This window comes from Somniosus microcephalus, chromosome 1, assembly GCF_052327205.1.
Source record: "Somniosus microcephalus isolate GS21.2 chromosome 1, FLI_Smic_1.0, whole genome shotgun sequence".
Lineage (NCBI taxonomy): Eukaryota > Metazoa > Chordata > Chondrichthyes > Squaliformes > Somniosidae > Somniosus > Somniosus microcephalus.
In genome coordinates, this window is record NC_140987.1 from 58,752,555 (window position 1) to 58,772,331 (window position 19,777).

General features: G+C 42.0%; 1 protein-coding gene across 1 annotated transcript in view; it reads right to left on the minus strand.

The window, feature by feature from the left end:
- LOC147124106 (uncharacterized) overlaps window positions 1-19,777 on the minus strand; it is a 51,152-nt gene that overhangs the window by 7,333 nt on the left and 24,042 nt on the right. Inside the window, exons 3-7 of the mRNA XM_085981911.1 lie at window positions 17,640-17,716; window positions 16,370-16,452; window positions 11,203-11,320; window positions 10,560-10,696; window positions 5,587-5,747 (exon numbers count right to left, since the gene is read on the minus strand). Coding sequence (XP_085838037.1) covers window positions 5,587-5,747; window positions 10,560-10,696; window positions 11,203-11,320; window positions 16,370-16,452; window positions 17,640-17,716 — 576 coding nt within the window. The remainder of the gene's footprint in view (window positions 1-5,586; window positions 5,748-10,559; window positions 10,697-11,202; window positions 11,321-16,369; window positions 16,453-17,639; window positions 17,717-19,777) is intronic.

Here is a 19,777-nt window from a genome sequence, read left to right on the forward strand (position 1 = left end):
ACCCTGCCAAGCCCTGTAAGAATTTTGTATGTTTCAATGAGATCACCTCTCATTCTTCTAAACTCTAGAGAATATAGGCCTAGTCTACTCAATCTCTCCTCATACGACAATCCCCCCATCCCAGGAACCAGTCTGGTGAACCTTCGTTGCACTCCCTCTATGGCAAGTATATCCTTCCTTAGGTAAGGAGACCAAAACTGTACACAATACTCCAGGTGTGCTCTCACCAGGGCCCTATATAATTGCAGTAAGATGTCTTTACTCATACTCAAATCCTCTTGTAATAAAGGCCAACATACCATTTGCTTTCCTAATTGCTTGCTGTACTTGCATGTTAACTTTGTGATTCATGTACAAGGATACCCAAGTCCCTCTGAACACCAACATTTCCCAATCTCTCACCATTTAAAAAATACTCTGCTTTTCTATTTTTCCTATCAAAGTGGATAACTTCACATTTCTCCACATTATATTCAATTTGCCATGTTCTTGCCCACTCACTTAGCCTGTCTATATTCTCTTGAAGCCTCTTTGTATCCTCACAACTTGCATTCCCACCCAGCTTTGTAATGGCAAAGGGCAAGCAACATCCAACTGCACTCTTGGTGGAGAGCAGGAGCTGAAGTGAAAAGTTGCGAGAGTCAATATTCTCAGCAATCAATTTGAAGAAGTCAAAGTACCGCTCACAACTGCTGGGCAAAGATCCAGAAACTGCACGAAGATGTGCTGTGTGATAACTTCACACCAGAATTCCAATATTTGGTGAAACAGAAAGACTCCAAAGTTATGCACATAATGGTGATAGATGTGCGTTAAATAAATACACACGTGACGTACACTTACCTGTATTGTGTGCAAGTCATTTTCTACTAAAATGAGTGCATGTGGCTAAAACGGTGTTGCTGTAGCCACGCCTGTGGCTAGTCAGCGATTTCTATCGGACAACACTGGTTTAGACTAGACAGTTAAAATCTATGATTAGAATAGTTAGTATACGGTGTACTGGACAATGTCTGCAGACCCTAATGTCCTCACCCAGGACTTAAACCTGCAATCACAAAAGGTGTGACTGCAGTGACTGCACTAGAGAGATTGATTTTTTGGGGCAAGTAATTGATCATGTTGGTAGCCACGCGGAAGTGTACGGCTGTGTTTCAGTAGTGTGAACATAATACCAGGATACTATTAGAGGTTATGGCAAAATGGTTATTGTACATCATGCAATGGTGTCGTAAATACATTCTGCATTCCTAACTTTAAAGGAGCAATGTAACACAATCATATCATGTACATTACAAGAACATAAATAGGAGCAGGAGTCGGCCATACGCCCCCTCGAGCCTGCTCCGCCATTCAGTAAGATCATGGCTGATCATCAACCTCAACTTCACTTTCCCGCCCAATCTCCATATCCCTTGATTCCCATAGAGTCCAAAAATCTATCGATCTCAGCCTTGAATATAGTCAAAGACTCAGCATCCACAGCCCTCTGGGGCAGAGAATTCCAAAGATGGAGTGAAGAAATGCCTCCTCGTCTCAGTCTTAAATGGCCTACCCCTTATCCTGAGATTATGCCCCCTAGTTCGAGACACTCCAGCCAGGGGAAACCTCTCAGCATCTACCCTGTTGATTCCTTTCAGAATCTTGTGTGTTTCAATGAGATCACCTCTCATACTTCTAAACTCCAGAGTGTACAGGCCCATTCTACACAACCTCTCATCACAGGACAGCCCTCTCATAGAGTCATAGAGTTTTACAGCGCAGAAAGAGGCCCTTCGGCCCATCGTGTCTGCGCCGTCCATCAATCCCTGTCCAGTCTAATCCCATTTTCCAGCATTTGGTCCATAGCCTTGTATGCAATGGCATTTCAAGTGCCCATCCAAATGCTTCTTGAACGTTGTGAGGGTTCCTGCCTCTACCACCCTTTCAGGCATTGAGTTCCACATTCCAACCACCCTCTGGGTGAAAAAGTTCCTCCTCAAATCCCCTCTAAATCTCCTGCCCCTTACCCTGAATCTATGCCCCCTTGTTATTGACCCCCCTACTAAGGGGAAAAGTTCCTCTTTATCTACCCTATCTATGCCCCTCATCATTTTGTACACCTCAATCAGGTCCCCCCTCAGCCTCCTTTGCTCCAAGGAAAACAACCCCAGCCTGTTTAGTCTTTCTTCATAGCTGAGGCGCTCCATCCCAGGTAACATCCTGGTGAATCTTCTCTGCACCCTCTCCAAAGCAATCACATCCTTCCTATAGTGAGGCGACCAGAACTGCACACAGTACTCCAGCTGTGGCCTCACCAGCGTTTTGTACAGCTCCATCATAACCTCCCTGCTCTTATATTCTATGCCTCTGCTAATGAAGGCAAGTATCCCATATGCCTTTTTAACCACCTTATCTACCTGTTCCGCTGCCTTCAGGGATCTATGTACATGTACACCAAGGTCCCTCTGACCCTCTGTACTTCCTAGGGTCCTACCACTCATTGTGTATTCCCTTGCCTTATTTGTCCGTCCAAAATGCATCCCAGGAATCAATCTAGTGAATCTTCGTTGCACCGCCTCCAAGGTAAGTATATCCTTCCTTAGATAAGGAGACCAAAACTGTGCACACTACTCCAGGTGTGGTCTCACCAAGGCCCTGTAAAATTGTAGCAAGACTTCCTTACTCTTATACTCCAAGCCCCTTGCAATAAAGGCCAACATGCCATTTGTCTTCCTTATTGCTTGCTGTACCTACATGCTAGCTTTCTGTGTTTCTTGCACGAGGACACACAAATCTCTCTGAACACCAACATCTAAAAGTTTCTCACCATTTAAAAAATATTCTCTTTTTCTATTCTATATGGGGATCAGGAATAATTTTTATATAAGCCACTGCTTGTGAGGTCACAAAATTAACCTGTTTACAAAATATATTTTAAAGGAATAGTTTAAATTTAATTTTGCATTTTTTAACCCTTGTTCAGGATAGAACTCCTAATTTGACGGTGCGTTAGTGCAGTAGTTATGATACTGGACTAGTAATCCAGAGGCCTGGACTAATAATGCAGAAAATGGGAGTTCAAATCCCACCATGGAAGTTTTAAGAATTTAAATTCAGCTTAAAAAAAATACAATCTGGAAATAAAGAAATCTAGTGTCAGTAAAAGTGACCATGAAACTGTCAGATCATTGTAAATGCCCGACTGGTTTGCTAATGTCCTTTAGGAAAGGAAGCCCGCAGTCCTTACCCGGTCTGGTTTATAGGTGACTCCAGTCGCACACCAGTGTGACTGACTCTTAACTGCCCTCTGAAGTAGGCTGACAAGCCATGGAGATGTGCCAAAGGACCAGCACTATTTTCTCATGGTAGTTAGGGATGGACAATAAATGCCAGCCTTGCCAATGATGCCCACAGCCAGAGAATGAATTAAAAACATTACACAGGCATGAAAGAAGGGCTCCAACCAGCTGAGAACTGCTGTATAAACTCCAACAGTTAAAACTTACTCCCTTTAGTACACTGTAAATACACAATGTTTTATCATTTGTTTTTGGGATGTGGAGATGCTGGCAAGACAGCATTTTGTGCCCATCCCTAGTTGCCCTAAAGGTATTAAGAGTCAACCACATACTGTGGGACTCGAGTCACACATAGGCCAGGCCAGGCAAGTTGCACAGTAAGATCCCACAAACAGCAATGAGATAATGAGCAGACAACTCTGTTTTTGGGGTGGATTAAGGGTGGAAAGTGACAGGCTCCCCATACAAGCTTTCCATATTCCACAAAGGAAGCTACTTTTGACAGATTAAAAGCAAGATTTAAAGTGGTCATGGAGAAACGTAGTGGATTGCTTTAGCAAACAGACACGATAGGCCAAATTATGCTGTGCTCTGTGCTGTAAACTTGTATACAGGAAACTTTTTTTTAATCCGGCACCGACGGGACCAACGTGGTGCCGGTTCATCAAAAATTCCGGATAACCGAAAGCTATAGTAAAAGATACGGAGCTGAGAGCTCCGTATAAAGTAACAAACCCAACAATGGCCCAAAGTTCCAAGCATCTCTGTAGCTTAGCAACAGCTGCAGCCACACCCTTGCACAGCAACAGATGGAGGAAGGCAAGTAATAAAACTTACCTGAACCTACTCCTGAATTTTGCCGGTTAGAACATAAGAAATAGGAGCAGGAGTAGGCCAATCGGCCCCTCGAGCCTGCTCTGCCATTCAATAAGATCATGGCTGATCTGATCCTAACTGCCAATCCACTATCACAGAACCATCTCCTGAATCTAACAGAATTAGACACACGAAATAGGAGCAGGATCAGGCTACACGGCCCCTGGGCCCGCTCCGCTACCCACAGGGCCATGACCGATCCAAACCTAGACTCATGTCCAAATTCCTGCCCGCTCCCCGTAACCCTTAATTCCCTTTACTTCTAGGAAACTGTCTATTTCTGTTTTAAATTTATGTAATGATGTAGCTTCTACAGCTTTTTGGGGCAGCATATTCCATGGACCTACCACCCTCTGAGTGAAGTCGTTCCTCCTCATCTCAGTTTTGAAAGAGCAGCCCCTTATTCTAAGACTATGCCCCCTAGTTCTAGTTTCACCCATCATCGGGAACATCTTCCCCGCATCCACCCGATCCGACCCCTTCACAATCTCATATGTTTCAATAAGATCGCCTCTCATTCTTCTGAACTCCAATGAGTAGAGTCCCAATCTACTCAACCTCTCCTCATATGTCCATCCCCTCATCCCCGGGATTAACCGAGTGAACCTTCTTTGTACTGACTCGAGAGCAAGTATGTCCTTTCTTAAGTATGGACACCAAAACTGTATGCAGTATTCCAGGTGCGGTCTCACCAATACCTTGTACAACTGAAGCAATACCTCCCTATTTTTATATTCTATCCCCCTAGCAATGAAAGCCAACATTCCATTGGCCTTCTTAATCACTTGCTGCACCTGCATACTAACCTTTTGAGTTTCGTGCACCAGGACCCCCAGATCCCTTTGTACTTCAGTACTTTCCAGTTTCTTGCCATTAAGATAATAACTTGCTCTACGATTTTTCCTGCCAAAGTGCATAACCTCACACTTTCCAGTATTGTATTCCATCTGCCAAATCTCTGCCCACTTACTTAGCCTGTCTATGTCCCCTTGCAGGTTTTTTATGTCCTCCTCACTCACTACTTTCCCTCCCATCTTAGTATCATCTGCAAACTTTGATATGTTACACTCGGTCCCCTCCTCCAAATCGTTAATATAGATTGTAAAAAGTTGGGGACCCAGCACTGACCCCTGCGGAACACCACTAGTTACTGATTGCCAGTCTGAGAATGAACCATTTATCCCAACTCCCTGCCTTCTGTTAGATAGCCAATCCTCTATCCATGCCAGAATATTACCCCCAATCCCGTGATTTTTTATCTTAAGCAATAATCTTTTGTGTGGATTTCCGGTTATTTAGGTGCCGGTAAATCGAAAGTTTCCTGTAGTTCTACAGCTTAGGCCCTCTCAGTCTTCTGCTCAAAGGAGACAGGAGGGAAACAAAAGGTTACGGCTGCATGCATACGTACATTGAGGAATGGGAAACTTACCAGGTCTTTGTTCTCTTTGGAGTGAGTCTGCTTTTCTGAATCATGTTATCCACTAGGTAGTAAAGCAGCACGGTTATCCCAGCAATGTACAACATTATATACAGGATGAAGGTCACATGCACACGATGAAAGGGCGCTTCAAACTGCCGTTGAATGTTATCCTGTCGTTTAAACAAATGACACCAATGACATCATTTAAGATCAATAAATAATTTATTCAACATCCGAGGCTTCATCTAAGTATCCTTAAAAATACCGGTTATAAATCTCCATCATCAAGAAACTACTCATGAAATAATGCTGGACGGCCAGCTGGTGGCGCCGTCCAAGGAGTATAAATACTCGGGTGTGGGCCCAGCTTGCCAGGGACATTTTGTAAGACAAGAAACTAGTGAAGTACAACTAGACCTCCATGTTCTGAAACAAGTTGATTAAAGCCTTGCTTTATGCTCAAACCAAGTGCGTAGAGTTTTATTACCTCAATACCATTTAGAAGAACAGCCCCGAAACCAATGCTAGAGTCCAACTGGAAGCCCAGATTTTGAAACTCGGTCTTCACAGATTCCCACTTAAGCTTCACACTATGTGTGAAATGTTGCCAGTCTGAGGGAAAGAGGAAAGATTGTCTGGAAGAAGCAGACATCCTGTTTCACTCTTGGAAAGTACACAGCCTGACATGTCAATCAAGGAGTTAGCAGAACCCTCCTAAACAAGAGATTTTGACATTCCATACAAACTTTGTGGGTTGGAAAGAGAAGGGGAAAAATGCGACTCACTGTAGGAACACACCACTGAATTTCTGTTTTAAAAAAACCCGCAGAAGTTTGTTAGAACAGCAGTCAGAGGCAATGCTAAACATGCTCAACCAAAGCGGAGCAGTAATCAACAAAGCCAACAGAAAACGCATTACCAGCACCCGGCTACCGACCATAGAGCACATATACCAGAAACGCTGTTTACGGAGGTCACGGTCCATCATCAAAGACCCTACCCACCCCAGCCACAGTCTGTTCGCCCTCCTGCCATCTGGGAGACGCTACAGATGCATTCGCACCCGTGCGACCAGATTTAGGAACAGCTTCTTTCCCAGGGCTGTCATCCTATTGAACTCCACAAATAAACTCTAAAGCCTGCACATCTGCCAATGCACTTTATTATGGTTATGTTTATGTTAATGTATTACAAGCCAAATGTATGTTGAATGTTTAAATGTCTTAATCTAAATGTACACTCGCGGGAGCCGCAAGCCTACATTTCGTTGTACTGCACTTGTGCACTAACAATGACAATAAAAGTTGATTTGATTTGATTTGATTTAGAATGTTGAACTATAGAACTAGAACAGTAGTGTACAAGTTCGAGGATCAAACTGCAGAGTGCTCTGTTCAGACTACATCTTCAGTACTGTGCCAGTTCTGGCTACCAAGGAACAAAGGAGACAGTTAAGGGCTGGATGCAACTCCTCAGATAAATGAAGCAGTCCATGCCCGCATGCTGCGAGACATGGACAACATCCAAGCCTCAGCTGACTAAGTGGCAAGTAACATTTGCACCACGCAAGTGTCAGGCAATGACATTCTCCAATGAGAGAACTTAACCACCTCCCCATGCCATTCAATGACATTACCATTATTGAATCCCCCACTAACAACATCCTGGAGGGGGTCACCATTGACCAGAAACTTAACTGGACCAGCCACACAAATACCTTGGCTACTAGAGCAAGTCAGAGGCTGGGTATTCTGCAGTGAGTGACTCACCCCGACTCCCCAAAGCCTCTCCATGAATGAATAATGAAAAAAAAATGTAAGAAACAATTAGATACTGCAATTGAGAGGGTGTAAAGTTCATTCTCGGGATGTGAGCGTCACTGGCAAGGCCAGCATTTATTGCCCATCCCTGATAGCCCATCTTGATTCGTCCATCCAGGGCAGAGTGCCCTTTCTCATCCATAATTATCTTGTGCGACATGGAATGCCCTAGCAGAAAGAGTGGTATAAGCAGAATCCAGAGAAACATTTAGAATTAAATTGGATAAATATTTGATAAAGATTTTTTTTTTAATAAAAAGGATTGGAGAAAAGGCTGGGGAATGGGTCTGAGTGACAGGTCTTTTAGAGAGCCGGCCCAGGCGCAACGGGCCAAATGGTCTCCTATGCCGCAGAACTCTGATTCTGTAACACAAGATCGTTCTCAATACAGCAGTGTGCTATTATGCTCTCTTTCATGCAGTGCTAAACACACACATTTGAAATAATATTCAGCAATTTAGTCTACAAGATTTATGCAAGGCCTTCAGTATCATGGGATAACTGACAGTGTTTAAGCCCTACAAGGAGGGAGGAGAAACATCCTACAGTTTCTGGTCCTCATGCTGAGTAGTGCGTAGTCAACAAATTGGCTCTGACTTTAAGAACTCATGGCGATGTGGAATAAGTCAATGGACAGGAATTGACTAAAGCAGGATCAAAAAAATTGCATATTAAGGATGCGTTCGCTCTACGCAATACACAAGGTTAAGATGGAAATTGAATGAAGTATTAAAATCAAAGTAGTGAGCAGTTGTACAGCCGAGTAACCCCGGTTTGGTTTATTTAAGGTTATTTCGGCATTGTTATTTGCTGTTGAAATCAGCACAATTTAGCCAAAGTATATTTAACATATAAGCTGTATAAAAATGCTAATGTTGGGATCAATAGCCAAAATTCAATTTAATACTGAATTTGTAGCCCACCAAGATACATTCATTTTGTGTTTATCCTTCTTCCCCTTATTAGAAAACATGAAGGATTCAGAGAATGTGACTAGATCAAGTCAGACTACAAAACCAGACAGCAGAGACATGCAATATTCATTAAGTAATACTAGTACATCAAGCTGTTTCCAATACTTGCATAAAATACTTATTCTAATCATATGTTAATGTTCAAATCTGGAACCTGAACCACGAAAGGCCGCTTACCACATATTTTTAGTATATGATCAGATCTTTAAAAAAAACCCTAAAGCATTCATTACCATTATTTCCTCTTGGATTTAGGTTTCCCAAGCACCATAACCAGTACCTGCCTGTAAGCACAAGCAGGCACTCTAGTCAGAACTCGGTAAACGTGCGTCAGAGGTGGTGTGATACAGATGAACTCATCCTCTTATTTTGTCTTAGAGAGGACTTGGATCCTCTATCAGGGAGAAGATCAGCTGTAGTTTTTGTTATTAATATATAATTGAACCTCATCACAAATCATATTGCAGCCTGTTTATTCTTACTTGTCTGCAAGGTAAAAGGCACCTTAACTGTTTCCAGCCTGCCAGCACATTGTTGTATTTTCATATTCTGCCTAAGTGAATAGGTTCCAGTAATATGATCTGGCTATTTTTTTAAATCCCTTATCTTAAGAACATCTTCTACTGCATCACCTATTTAACCCTACAAAAAAACACAATCAGAAGCCATCAGAAAGGCCTTGCACGTTCCTGGTTTCTGTGTGCGCAAAAACCCGGAACTTGCGATCTGTCAAGGTCCACCTCGACAGATCTACCGAACCGACCCAAAAATCACTTTCGCTGGCGCAGAGTTGGGCTATTTGCAAATGCCCACGAAACCCTTACGCCTGGTAAAAGCAGGCATAGGGCCTGCTTTCACCAGTGTAAATGTTAATATAAATCTTAAATAAAAAATTTTTAAAAATCATGCACAAACACTTAAAATTAGATTATGTAATTGTGGCCTGGATTAAAATATTTAAAATTATTTTTCAAAAAATTTAATTTTTATGCTTTATTGAAGGGACTTTTAATTAAATTTGAAAATGGGAACATTTATTTTTATTCCAATTGTATAAATTATTTTATTATTTGGGGATTCCTCATACGCTTATTGGAATTCCGTTCGTAAATGGAATCCCCATAAGTATATTAGGAATCCTCCTTTCTGATTGGAGGATCTGGCCCACGTGATCCCAGGGGCAATTCCGAAACGCCTTGCGTTTCTGGGATCCGTGGCCTTTTACGCAGGCCTGAAGGTCCCAGGCCATTAAATTTTACTTAATCCACTTTTTTTTCCTGTTCCCAATTGTGAAAAGATTAATGACTGAAGCAGTTTTTCACCTTTTTGGAACCATATGTTAATCTATTTGTACTATCAGCTTTTTGCCCAAAGCCTTTTTGATAATTAGGTTCTTCTATTGTACCACTTGCTTTTTAAGCTGCATTTGCTGGCACTTCACCAATTGGCTGTAGTACTGATCTACTATCAGTAGAGGGCATGAGAACATTATGTAAATACTGTTACTTACATTTTTGGATAATATTCAGAATTTCAAATGGAAAATGCCCCATGTTTGATCCCCAATTATTTCTGGAACATGCATAATTCTACCAGCCACCTACTCGGTTTTTGAACAAGTTGTACAGCTACATCATTTAAGATATTCACTGTTGTAGTATAGGGAAATGTGACAGTCAAATTGTGCACAGCAAGGTCCCACAAACAGCTATGAGATAAGTGACCAGATAATCTGTTTTTAATTATGTCGGTTGAGGGATACATATTGGCCAAGGCACCAGGAGAAGACCCTTGCTCTTCTTCAAATAATGCTATGGGATCTTTTACACCCACCCGAGAGAGCAGATGGGGCCTCGGCTTAATGTCTCATCCGAAAGATGATACATTCAACTGTGCAACATTCCCTCAGTACTGCGCTAAAGTCTCAGCCTAGATTATGGGCTTATAAGTATCCTGGAATGGGGCTTGAACTCATAACTTTCTGACTCAGGCAAGAGGGCAACCACTGGGCTACCCTATTTAATGGGTAAATAGGGGAGCAGCACATAGTCCATGATAATAGGTAAGCCATGGAGTTTTGGACCAGTTGTAGTTAATGTAGGGTGGAGCTAGGGTTGCTGGTTAAGGAAAGCATCAGAGAACTCAAGCTTTGATTCTCCAATAGGTTCGCCAGCTTTTCTTTACTCACCAATAGCTTCCTGAAATCCTTGTGCCACCTTACGAGTGATTGGTTGACTGCTACTTCCGAGCTGCTTGTAATAGGATGGGACCTGTGGAAAGTCCTCACTCTCCCACTGTAGTAATTCAAATGCATCAGTAATGGGCCTAAAAACAGATACAAGTTCAATCATTAACACTGTCACACAGACTTGATGTGTCCTATTAAAGTTAAAACATAAGCAGATTTAAGAGTAAATTGCTCAGATGGTACAAAGTGCCACGGGGGAAGGTGGATTCTCCTAGGATCGGAGACTCAAATATGATTAAACGGAGCGCAAATAAATGAAATGCAAAAAGATTATTCATCCCATCAAGCCTGCTCCTTCCAGAGATCACATGCAATCTACCGTAGCCAGAGTGCAAAACATTCAACAGCTTCTAATAAAACAGTTTAATTTGAAAAAAAAAAGTAAATGCTAAATATTGAAATAAAAATAAAACATTGGACCCGGTGTGTATTTCCATCAACATCGAAGAGAGAAAAGATGGGTTAGCATTTCTGAGACAGGCCCTTCATCAGAACCTCCTATGCTTCTCAGAGGCCAAAACTGTGGTGAAGTAATGGATAATTTAAATAGGCTTTTGGTCCTTCCAGTAAACTGAACACATACCATGTAAGTATTCAAACAAGATGATAACAGCAAAACATAGGAGCAAAGATGATATAGTGAGAACAATTACTTCTCCTTTAGTAAGTCTCATATTGTCCATTTCTGGCCATAGGCTGATCTGCAAATATAGAAATTGGATCATTAGATGCCTGTGATAAGCACAAGATTTTTCTTTAAATTTATCTGCTAGCTTAATTTCTCATCGTCTTTCTTTGGTAATTTTTTTGTGTTAATCAACACGAGAGACTTCGGTGTTTGGGAATGGAACTACTTTTCCATTTTGGGCATCCAAGTTAGGTATAGTGTTGTAGATACCGAGCAAAATTCCCTCTACTCGGCACTATTATATCTTAACCTCAACACCATGGTGTTATTCTTACCTCCCCAATGCTTTACAATCTTCTAAATCCAGTGTGATTGTTTGTGCCAAATTTGGGGGATTTTTTCTTTAAGAGCATACACTCACTAGTAATTGGCTTGTCTACTCAAATAGATTTTACATAGGATTTTTATAGCTGGCAGAGAGATTTATCACATCGAGTTAGGCTGGATTCTAGGACAGATCCCACAGACGAGACCGTGCTCCAACTCCAATGTGCTACTCTCTCTCTCACACACAAAAGTTTTAATTGAAAAGCACAGCAAGAAAGTCAAGCAATTAACGGACATTAAATATGGTGTTTTTTTTTGTTAATTTAGTCTGGGTGCACATTAAGTAACTACTTATCAGATAGGAAAGGAGAGAGAATGACAAAGACTTTGTATAATTATAGACTGCCACATTGATTGGTAACACTGAGCACGCAGAGCACTGGAGTTCACAGCTCCCGAACAATGCAACACTATCTCAAATGCAAGACAGCTCCTCCAGCAAACAGTGGGAGATTCCACTTCATAACGGGAAGTAGAAGAGAGACAGCGTGGAGATATTAGAAAACAGAAATAAAATAGGTTTGGTTCAAAATCTAATTTCTTTATAGCTTCAAGAAAGATACAGCGTCCATAGTCACTACCTCAGCTACACTTCTGCTACTGGTTGGATTACAACGTTCATGAGCTTTTGGAATGCTTTAGTTACAGCATCGTTGAGAGATCAGTACATGTTCAAGATGATGAGACCTGAAGGAACTATGAGAACAATGGCAGATTCTAAAAGTGCAATGCTACAATTTGCAGTCTAGTTACATCCACACCTCCTCCCCTTCCCAGCACAGGAAGGTAGACTGAGGAAGAAGCTACATTCCGCACTGAATGAAAATTGCAATCAACATCCTTATCCCATATACAAAAGTATCTTTTAATTGGCTCTCAAGTGCCACGTTATTGTAATATTATACTGTACAATCATACAGCCTACAGGTCTTTAACCAGACAATTTTCTCAGATTAGTGAATCCAGCTGTGGCGTAACTTCATCCATTTCCCAAAACTATACAATTCGTGCTGATGCATCATTGGGCCGTATTTTCCGATCGGAGTCTTCCTGCGTGCGGAGGCCTCCGATCTGGAGAAATCTACGAACTTACCTGAGGGCTCCCGAGGTGCATATAGTTCCGATCCTGGGCCTCTCCAAACTCCAAGTGCGCAGGGCCCACGTATCCCAGAGGCGCATGCAGTTCGCAAGCGTCCCTGGGATCACGTGGGCCATGGGGAGCCAATCAAAGAAGGGAATCTCCCTTCATACACTTGACAGATAGACCTGTCAAAAATATATGAATGGAGGTCAAAGAAAAAACACTAAATAAATAAAAAAAATCTCATTTTTAAAATTAGTTGAAATTACAATAAATTAAATATTTTAACAAAAATTTAAAGTTTTTTTTTTACAGGGCTAAAATAAACTTAGTTTAAAAAAAAAAGTATTTTTAAATGATAAATGACTGAATTAAAAAAAAAACACTTTTTTCAACTCTTATCCCGATAAAAGGAGGCCTTACACCTGCTTTTACCAGGCGTAAGAATTGTAAGGGTTTTCTGCGGGCAGAGGGTCTGCAGAAAGCGGAACTATCTGCCCGCAGAGGCCCTTCTCCAGGGCAGGCGTCCGATCTGGCGACAGGTCGGAAATACCGGTTTTCCACGCTGTGCATGCCTGAAACCGGCATTTCCGATGTCCCTACGGGTGTGTACACAGCGCATACCCACCCGTAGGGATCGGAATATCCGGGCTACTAAGATATTTCAGATCATTTTAACTATTTAAATATTACACTTGTCCAATGAGTAACAGATGTTGAAATATTATACAAAGGGATGGAAATTCATCACAGAACTTTCCCAGGGTAAAATAACCATAATCAAAAGTTTTAGTTAACCTTTCAGAAAGATAAGGTTTTCCCAAGCTCAGTAATTTCTGTACTTTGCAACTCAACTGGTAATAGAACTATAGATTATGTGGTAGTAATGGAATTTTTTTTTAATTTTTTTTTTTAGCTGAAGTACTTACATTTTGAATTTTTTTTTTTTTAGTTTTCTCCTATCTCTACTGTGTCAGTGGATAGCCCTTCTCCCCAAGTGTACACGCACACAGGCAATTGCTTTCTAACTGGCTAAATGTCTGTTTGCCACACTGCTATGGGCTTTTTAAATCTCAGTTTGATTGACTGACTGTCTGGTAAGATGGTCACACTATCTACTAGACCATTTAAAATATGCAGCGGACTTTTCTTTGCCTTAAGCCATACACTGACTGTTATCTGAATGTGCTGGCATTTTCTGTACTGAAGTGAGCTTGGCAAAAAGTTTCAAAAAAATTGTATCATGTTGTTCTGATGGACTCAAGAGGTTTTGGAAACAAAGGTTCACTTAGGAAGCTTAATCACTGCAACTTGTTCACAATGACCCCCCCCCCCCCCACAGATTTGGAACTGTTCCAATAGCGGGAAGCCCCGGGTAAATTGGAGCTTTAGTTAGTGTTCAAATGGCCTACAGGTCAAATCAAGGTGGGGAAGAGAGAAGCCATCACAAAGCAACCAGCACGAGGAACATACCCCAGAAGATGGGCAGAAGCCAAAAGAGTTACATGGTGGTAAAAGCACGACCATAGCAGCTGTGAGGGCAACATGAAGAAGCTTGTCCACCTTTTATGTACAAATTTATGCAAATGTTTAAAGAAAGCATAAAACTAGTTAATAGGGGTAATTTTATGAGCTCACCTTGCTGAAAGGAAGCCTCATCTGCCAGCAGTGCATGTTGGAAATTCAGATGCACACTGCCCAGCAACAGACTCGTAATGTTGTCCCTTATATGTGAAGGTTTACAAACAGCATACACAGTAGGGACAGAGATGTGCCAGTCAGTCACAAATGGTTCTGTGGTTTCTCCCTCACTCCTGAAATGTGCTACACATGCCTCTAGGCAAGGTGTATACCTTCACATGTTGAAGCTAATCTTTGGGCTACAGAGCAAACATCTGACAAAGTGTTTGTGTTGGAACAAAAAAAAACCGTGCTACATTACAACAGTGACCACACTTCAAAAGTACTTCATTTGCTGTAAAGCGCTTTGGGACGTCCAGAGGTCATGAAAGGCGCTATAGAAATGTTAGTCGTCTTCTTTCTTTATATGGAGGTTTTTTTTTCTCAATTTTTAAAAAATCTTGTACTGTTTCGCATTTTCTTACTGTAGTTTAAAAAAGGCACACACTGAACATTATTTGAACACTTTGCTGTTAAAGCAAAATATATTAGCCAACAGGGAACTGGTTTTGGTACTAGACTACCAACCCACAGGTTGAGAGCTCAAATCATGGGAAGTTGTGAAATTAAATTCAATAAAGCAGCTAATTTTGTGGGCTAGCCAAAGAAAAGAAATGACCGTGAAATCGGCTCTATCCTAGTAAAATCCCAACTGGCTCATGAATGTTCTTTAGGAAGGGGAAATTGTCATTCCTTCCTGGTCTGGCCTACACATGACTCTAGTCTCATACTTGTTTTCAAATCCCTCCATGGCCTCACCCCTCTCTATCCCTGTAACCTCCCCCAGCCCTACAACCCTCCGAGATCTTTGCACTCTTCCAATTCTGGCCTCTTGCGCATCCCTGATTTTTAATCACTACCACTGGCGGTTGTGCCTTCAGCTGCAGAGGCCCTAAGCTCTGGAATTCCCTCCCTAAACCTCTCCGCTTCTCTACCTCTCTCTACTCCATTAAGACGCTCCTTAAAACCTACCTCTTTGACCAAGCATTTGGTCATCTGTCCTAATATCTCCTTGTGTGGCTCAGAGTAAAATTTTGTTTGATAACCTCCTGCGAAGCACCTTGGGACATTTCACCACGTTAGAGGCGCTATGTAAATGCAAGTTGTTGTTGTAGTCCACACTATGTGGTTGTCCCTTAATGCCTCTATAATGGTCTAGAAAGCCACTCATTGTAGAAAAAGGCACACCACCGTCATATGAGGGCAACTGTCACAGGCAATAATCGTGGCCTTGCCAGCACCACACACATCAAGAATTTTAAAAAAAGTTTAAAATGACTTCCCATCAACTGGTGCCAATTGATGCGAATCATCCTTCACTGTGGACATTACTGCACAATGGCATGGAACATTTTCCTCAGATTTTTCCACATTATTCACAAGCAAGGGAGGGCGAGTGTTTTGCTCCCAAGTTTAGCAACGCTTGCCTTAAACAAGTGGAGAGAAGGCAGGCGAGCACACATCAGGGTAACTCTCGATTTCTCCTCCACATTAAGAAGGGCTTGATGTCAGCACCTCCTGTGGCAGAAGTTCACTCACAAAAGTGAGGAATTGGAGTCATGAGCTCATGTCTCATCATTCTACAGCAGACTGTTCACCACATTATCCACTGGTGTCTATGTGTTATTAAATAATGGGTATCCTGGAGGGAGTTCAAGGCAATAGATTAGATGTTTTTTCCTAATCAACTATCTAAAACCAATTTTAAATACCTGAAGGAAAATAATGATTCCTTTGGTTTGGTTTCTGTTCATTTAGGTGCTTGAAATGTATTTTAAAAAGTGTAGGACTCTTTTAAATAGAACACAAATGCAGCCTTTATCTAGTAATGGAACACCACAGACATGCAAAGGAAATGCAACTATGCCTGTGTAGATGTCCCCATTAACCAGCACATGGTGTTCTCAGCAAATGGCAGGATGTAATCCAACACAAGGTAAAGCATTCAGAACATATTACGAGATAAATACTTACCCCACCTCCGACAGGAATCTTGTCCACTGAAGATTTTGCCTTCAGATGCTTTTCCTGTAAAATCTTTTGTTTCTGTTGAAGACCTGGTTTATCAAATATGAGAAATATAGTTAAAAGACTTTCAATTTTACTTTACATGCTACAGTTCTACAAATTTGTACTGCAGCTTTTTATAAGAACAGTTTGACAGTTTAAATGTATTATTCTGGATTTCAGCAAAATTAGTGTGAAGAAACATCAGGTTTGGCGACTGAATATGCCTCATAGACCGTTTACAACATCTTTAAATGAATGAGCATTGGTTATTGTCAGGGACTTGCACTAATTTGGTATGGACTAATCAAACAGAGGTCACTGCTTGTTTCTTGCAGGAGCATCAGCAACAGCTAAAATGTGGGGCAAATGAGAAAGAAGAGCCGAGAGCACCGTGGAAAGGTTTATATAGCATGCTCAGCTGTAACGCACCATTACATATCAGAACTGCAGATGATGCCAAACACGTACATCTCTTGCAGTTAGTAATATAAATGTCAAATTCCCTTGTTCCATCGGCAGCGAAGATCCATCTTTTTCATGCGTCTTGGGAACTGCTGCTGGATTCACCAGCTCCGCTTCTACTCAGCGTATGATGAAGAACGGCGCCAGATGGAAGTGAGGAGGCAGCCTGATATAGCGCTGCTCTCCCAAAACCAGCCTCGAAACATAAAGGCAACTAAAGAGGCTCTTCAATCCATAGCTAAAGAAACTGCCCGATCTTTAATAATTGCTTGGATTCCCCTCCAAGCACCATTCATAGTCGCACTGTTCTCTCAATAACTCAACAACCCTGGTTGAAATACATCATCCAATTTGCATTGTAGTGAGATTTTATGGCAGGACATCCAATCCTTTAGTGCTTGTGGTACTTATATAGATGCGTACCACAGAGCCTCTGGCGGGGAGGCACATATAAACTTTGAATCCATGCTCTTATTGCTTTGCATATATCTCAAGTTACTGATAGTGACAGACCGTAGTATTTTGATTTATCCACTGATGAGGCAACAGCACCAAGAACAACACTTTCCAAACCTCCAGATCCACAAAATTCAAACAGGACAAACCAGCAAGTAAGAAATATAAACACAAATGGGACCTAGCTGCCTGGGCTTTGAGGGCCAGATTGCCAGGGTGCAGGGACTACTCGAGGTCAACAGGAGACAGTTTGTACACCCCAACCTTTGTGGCATTCGATTTAAGGTAGTAAGATTTTATCAAACTACCAACTCACCTGGTGTCATTCTAAGCATCACAAGATTTGGACTGACCGGTTTTTCTGATTTTTTTTGGCTGTTTTCAATGCTGGAGCTGTACAAAACAAAACATTTTCTTTCAAAAAAAAAATCCAATGAAATGAAAACTTGTTTCTCCTTCCTGTCCTGAAAATACCAGGGCTGATTTTAACCTACGTCGGTGGTGGAAAGCAGGGGGGGTAGTGGATTGGCCAATTACCAACGTTTCCTTTAAGCTGTGCGTCCGCCAGCTTTTCAATGCAAAAACCACCCATGTGCCGTATTCTGAATGGCCCGTGCAGCCCCTTAAAGGAGCCGTGCGGCGCCAAAAACAATCAGAGGGAATATTGCTGCTCACTACACATCTCCTTTCAAAAGGAGGGTGTGTAATGTGGCTGATCCACTATACATCCCATTTCAAAGGAGGGTGTATAATGACCGGTTGATCCACTATACATCCTGTCAAAGGAGGGTGTATAATGACCGGCCGATCCACTACTGCCTGTTTTCCGCCACCATCAAAAGTTAAAATCGGCCCCATCGACTCTTGCTAGGTCATTTCAAGGGCACAGGCTACCTTAGGTGGCTATTCTTTACTGTGATCTAAGACAGTGGCAGGTGGTGTCATAGCCAAGCCCAAACATAAGAAATAGGAGCAGGAGTAGGCCAATCGGCCCCTCGAGCCTGCTCCGCCATTCAATAAGATCATGGCTGATCTGATCCTAACTGCCAATCCACTATGACAGGACTATCTCCTGAATCTAACAGCATTAGACACACGAAAACAGGAGCAGGATCAGGCTACACGGCCCCATGGCCCGCTCCGCTACCCACAGGGCCATGACCTATCCGAACCTAGACTCATGTCCAAATTCCTGCCCGCTCCCCGTAACCCTTAATTCCCTTTTCTACTAGGAAACTGTCTATTTCTGTTTTAAATTTATGTAATGATGTAGCTTCGACAGCTTTTTGGGGCAGCATATTCCATGGACCTACCACCCTCTGAGTGAAGTAGTTCCTCCTCATCTCAGTTTTGAAAGAGCAGCCCCTTATTCTAAGACTATGCCCCCTAGTTCTAGTTTCACCCATCATCTGGAACATCCTCCCTGCATCCACCCGATCCAACCCCTTCATAATCTTATATGTTTCAATAAGATCGCCTCTCATTCTTCTGAACTCCAATGAGTAGAGTCCCAATCTACTCAACCTCTCCTCATATGTCCATCCCCTCATCCCCGGGATTAATCGAGTGAACCTTCTTTGCACTGACTCGAGAGCAAGTATGTCCTTTCTTAAGTATGGACACCAAAACTGTATGCAGTATTCCAGGTGCGGTCTCACCAATACCTTGTACAACTGAAGCAATACCTCCCGATTTTTATATTCTATCCCCCTAGCAATGAAAGCCAACATTCCATTGGCCTTCTTAATCACTTGCTGCACCTGCATACTAACCTTTTGAGTTTCGTGCACCAGGACCCCCAGATCCCTTTGTACTTCAGTACTTTCAAGTTTCTTGCCATTAAGATAATAACTTGCTCTACGATTTTTCCTGCCAAAGTGCATAACCTCACACTTTCCAGTATTGTATTCCATCTGCCAAATCTCTGCCCACTTACTTAGCCTGTCTATGTCCCCTTGCAGGTTTTTTATGTCCTCCTCACTCACTACTTTCCCTCCCATCTTAGTATCATCTGCAAACTTTGATGTGTTACACTCGGTCCCCTCCTCCAAATCGTTAATATAGATTGTAAAGAGTTGGGGACCCAGCACTGACCCCTGCGGAACACCACTGGTTACTGATTGCCAGTCTGAATATGAACCATTTATCCCAACTCTCTGCCTTCTGTTAGATAGCCAATCCTCTATCCATGCCAGAATATTACCCCCAATCCCGTGATTTTTTATCTTAAGCAATAATCTTTTGTGTGGCACCTTGTCAAATGCCTTTTGGAAGTCTAAATACACTACGTCCACTGGTTCACCTTTATCCACCCTATATGTTACTTCCTCAAAGAACTCCAGCAAATTTGTCAAACATGACTTCCCCTTCATAAAACCATGCTGACTTTGTCCTATTAAATTATGATTATCCAAATGTCCTGTTACTGTCTCCTTAATAATGGACTCCAAAATT